Source organism: Panthera onca, chromosome B4 (assembly GCF_046562875.1).
Source record: "Panthera onca isolate mPanOnc1 chromosome B4, mPanOnc1 haplotype 2, whole genome shotgun sequence".
NCBI classification, from domain to species: domain Eukaryota; kingdom Metazoa; phylum Chordata; class Mammalia; order Carnivora; family Felidae; genus Panthera; species Panthera onca.
Window position 1 is genome coordinate 103,366,035 of NC_138345.1, and position 4,364 is coordinate 103,370,398.

The 4,364-nt window shown below is 46.4% G+C and overlaps 1 protein-coding gene across 1 annotated transcript; it reads left to right on the forward strand.

Annotated features, from left to right (window-relative positions):
• Positions 1–2,041: 2,041 nt before the first annotated feature.
• Positions 2,042–4,004, forward strand: MYF6 (myogenic factor 6). Its single transcript, XM_060656870.3, has 3 exons — positions 2,042–2,657; positions 2,949–3,039; positions 3,281–4,004. Exons 1-3 carry the CDS (start codon positions 2,139–2,141, stop codon positions 3,397–3,399), a joined length of 729 nt encoding a protein of 242 aa, XP_060512853.1. The 5' UTR covers positions 2,042–2,138; the 3' UTR covers positions 3,400–4,004.
• Positions 4,005–4,364: the final 360 nt, after the last annotated feature.

Consider the following 4,364-nt stretch of genomic DNA (forward strand, 5'->3'; position numbering starts at 1 on the left):
ATGACTTTTCAAATTGTCTTCACATTATTAGATGCATCATACAGTGTGGTTAAAAGTAGAGGATAATTTTCCATAATGGATGTTAGACTATACCCTGACCTGTTAGAGCCTCCAATCTGCTATCTTAACTGCTGATGTTAGCAACCAGCCCTGCTAGAAATAGGAGCAAATGTCACACACAAAAATAATGGCTTCTTATTATTCTTCCCTGGGTTTCTTACCTTTCCAAAATCCTAAAAAATGGTTCTAAAACTTGATAGGAAACTACTCAGCTGCATAATAACAAAACATAAAAACAGTCAAAAGTGTCGGAACAGAACACCCCAAGCCTATTACTCAACAGGAAGAGACTATGAAGAATTATCTTCTGGAATAAGCGACTTGACTAAAAATGTAGCTTGTTCCTACATTGTCTGACCATTGATCCCTTGTACTGTCTTCACTCTTTTCATTTACAGAATGAAGTCATAGTGAACATAGCCTATAATTATCCCTGCTTGGGGGTAAAATAAGAAGACCTTATGTTTCCATCTACTTTTTCAGGCACTGACTAGAAAGGCCAAAACCAAGGTTGACTGTCATCCCAAAGGCCATTTATAGGTGACGGGTGTCCTACCAGAGCTCTGGGAGGGAAAAAGGAAAGGAAAGAGAAAGAAAAAGAAAAGAATGCAATAATAACAGAGGGGGGAAAAAACCCTTCTGCAATAGCTCTGCTTTATTTCCTTCATAAAAAATGGTCTTAGCCCTGTACATAGCCTTATGCTTTAAATGCTAACTAAGGCTCATCAAGCAACTAATAGAAGGCTATGTGCTTCACATGCATGATATCATTTGAGTCAGTCCTCAACAAAAATCTGTAAGACAACCACTGCTATCTTGAGGAAACCAAGAGCTAGTACTTGTCTATGTACACATAAACAGAAATTAACTTAGCTAGGACTTGAAGGGCTTTCTTTCCAATCTAGAACCCATATATCATCCTTATATTGTACTGCTTTCTCAACCACCATACTTGTGTGCATTGGACCATGGCAAGCTGCAATTAAAATGTTTTACTTCCTTGCTTGTGCCTTGGTCACCACCTTTCTCATCTGAATCCTGACGCTCCCTCGTGGTCTAGTGGTTAGGATTCGGTGCTCTCTCATCCCAATCCTATTTGGAGTCAATGTATATCAAGAATGTAAACTAACAAGCTATGAGCACAGTGTGCAGAACAGGAGCCATAAGGAGGCATCTTGGAGTGGAGGGGGCCACATAGAATTCTGAAATACAAAGTAGCTATAGTGTGAGTCTTGTTTCCACTAAAACTGTTTTCAAAGAGAAGTGATTATATGTATTGCAACCCCACCCCTATGCCCACCCCTTACCTCATGGGTACCGCTACTCCACCATGGAGGGGTACAGAATTCAGAATTCCCCAAAAAAAGATAGCCAAGGAAGGAATCTGAGCACCCTCCAGCCACCCCTCCAGCTCCCAAATCATCTTACAGCCTTAGTAAAAGAGAGGAAAGAGATTTACCTGCTGCTATTGAGGCTGAAGCCTGAAAGTCATGTATAACCTTTGAAGGACTGTAATAGTTTTAATCACAGGAATGGCATCTTTTTGACAGGCAGGACAGAGAAAAGAGCTGAACCACTCTGCAAATACTAACCAGGCTATTTTGGAGCAATGGCTATTGCCTTTGAAATCTTTCATCATGGGTCTATACTTAGAATTCAGATGAGCCTGGGGGAGGGGAATGGAGCAGTGTTAATCCCCAGTTGTTTTGAAGTTGTCCTGTAAACAGGTTAGCATCTAAACTATCTTAAATGGAACCATTCAATGCTTTATTTAAATTGTAGGATTCTCTCCTAGTATTTTGTTTTAACCTGTTCTGCACACACATTGTCACATCTTCCTGGAGGTGACACTTCTCAGTTTTCTTTCAAACTAGATATTCTAGAGAGCGCTGGCTGGAATCACATTGGTAGACTGATGCTCCCTGACAGCTAAAAGTTGGATTGAGTTTCAGGAGCTACTATATATAAAGCTGGGGCGACTTATGTCACCGCACTAATTAAATGCCATCTGGGTGGTTCCTCTGGGTTTTTGAGCCCATCACCCAGTTCAGACCGAGTCAGAGGCCAAGGAGGAGAACATGATGATGGACCTTTTTGAAACTGGCTCCTATTTCTTCTACTTGGACGGGGAAAATGTTACCTTGCAGCCATTAGAAGTGGCAGAGGGCTCTCCTTTGTACCCAGGGAGTGATGGTACTTTGTCCCCCTGCCAGGACCAAATGCCCCCGGAAGCTGGGAGCGACAGCAGCGGAGAGGAACATGTCCTGGCGCCCCCAGGCCTGCAGCCTCCCCACTGCCCCGGCCAATGTCTGATCTGGGCTTGCAAGACGTGCAAAAGAAAATCTGCCCCCACTGACCGGCGGAAAGCTGCCACCCTGCGCGAGAGGAGGCGGCTAAAGAAAATCAACGAGGCCTTCGAGGCACTGAAGCGGCGGACTGTGGCCAACCCCAACCAGAGGCTGCCCAAGGTGGAGATTCTTCGGAGCGCCATCAGCTACATAGAGCGGCTGCAGGATCTGCTCCATCAGCTGGATCAGCAGGAGAAAATGCAGGAGCTAGGGGTGGACCCCTTCAGCTACAGACCCAAGCAAGAGAATGTAAGCCCAGCTGCTGCCGGGGCAGGGGAACGCAAAGGCTGATTAGACGCTTTCCTTGGGGCCTTAACCTCCAGCTGCTGGGTCTCCGTTCCAGTTCCCGTTCCTCGCCCGCCCCTCCCGCTCCCTCTCGAATGAACCCCCAGTGACCCGTCCACTCGGGGTGCCTGCCACAGGCAGGAAATTCGTACCCGGCCCGAGGAAGCAGGGGAGACACCCCCACCACGCTCCCCCACTCCCTCCCCGGAACCGACGTTTCTTTCCTAATCTTCTGCGGCCTTGGTTTTTCTCCAGCTGGAGGGTGCGGATTTCCTGCGCACCTGCAGCTCCCAGTGGCCAAGTGTTTCGGATCATTCCAGGGGGCTCGTGATAACTGCCAAGGAAGGTAAAGTAAAAGAAGGGCGCTGGGCTGTGCCGGAGAACGCGCCGGGAGGGGGGCTGGGGTGAAAGGGTAGAAAGGGCTCGGAGCCTCGGCGGGGCGGGGACGCACCCTGCAAGGGGCGAGCTCCTCGCGCGCGGCCACCGGGTCCTCCCGCACTGCCTGCGCGGCCTCGCGCCGCGCCCGGGGCTGCCTCGTCTTTCACTCCTCGGGTGCTATGCTTGTGTTTCTCTTTTTCTGCGCTCAGGAGGGGCAAGCATGGACTCGTCAGCCTCGAGTAGCCTTCGATGCCTTTCTTCCATCGTGGACAGCATTTCCTCAGAGGAACGCAAACTCCCCTGCGTGGAAGAGGTGGTGGAGAAGTAAATGGGAGCCGGAGTTTGGGATGCTCTCCACGCAGCGGCAAGATCCCACCCTCCCTCCTTCGCCTGATCCTTTAGACGGGGTCACGTTACATTAATATTTAGGAACTCAGACCCACGAGTTTATGAAAGGGAAGGAGACATGTTCACAGAGAAACTTCTCAGAAACTGTCGTGCACGCTCACATGAAAAAGCCTCCGGCTTTGGGCTTTTACTTTTGGAACCGCGAGTGGCTTAGGTCTAGCAGCCTTACTTTGCTTTTGTTTGGTTAGTTGTGCAACATATTACTTTTATTACGGCGATCCTTTTGTGCCATGTTCAAAAGAAGTTCATTCCTGTCCGAAGCAAAGTGGGAACGTTGCATCTAAATGTTAGTGGTACTGAATGTATTTTTGTAAATAATCTTAGTACTTTCATTTTTTATGTAAACCCAAGAAGTAATATTTTAAATGTGGAGTGACGGATTGCATATAAAAATGTGCGAGGATCCTGATATCGTAATATTAAAAAATGAGTTTCTTTCTGAACAAAGTTGGTCCTAATTTGATTGAACTGAACATAGTTTGGGACTATGTGCACATAAATAAAGAGAAGCCCTATTTTAATTTAGACGCCACACCACCCCATTTATTTGGATGTTTTCTTAAAAGCCGATTTAAAGGGAGGAAAATAGATTGTTTTCCTATGTCTGAATTAAACTGTTCACCTTTCTATCTCATATAGACCAACACTTGTGGTTAAAAGTGAAGAATATCCAGAAGGAATCGGCCCTTTTTCCTTTTATCAGCATTTTACCCCCATGTTTTAACTGTCCTATATGTGGAGATCTGGGGGAGATTAACTTACCCAAAGTTACCTGCTGAATTTTCAATCCAGTAAAATCTCACTGTTGTAAGAAATAGCCACACAAAAACTGATTTGCCTCAAAAGATCGTTAGCTAATTTAGTCCAAATTACTGTCCCTCCTTG

Coding starts and splice junctions, on each gene's coding strand:
- MYF6 (XM_060656870.3), top strand. CDS start 2,139: ATGATGATGGACCTTTTTGAAACTGGCTCCTATTTCTTCTACTTGGAC. Junction 2,658..2,948: donor ACAGACCCAAGCAAGAGAAT/GTAAGCCCAGCT, acceptor GTTTTTCTCCAG/CTGGAGGGTGCGGATTTCCT. Junction 3,040..3,280: donor CGTGATAACTGCCAAGGAAG/GTAAAGTAAAAG, acceptor TTCTGCGCTCAG/GAGGGGCAAGCATGGACTCG.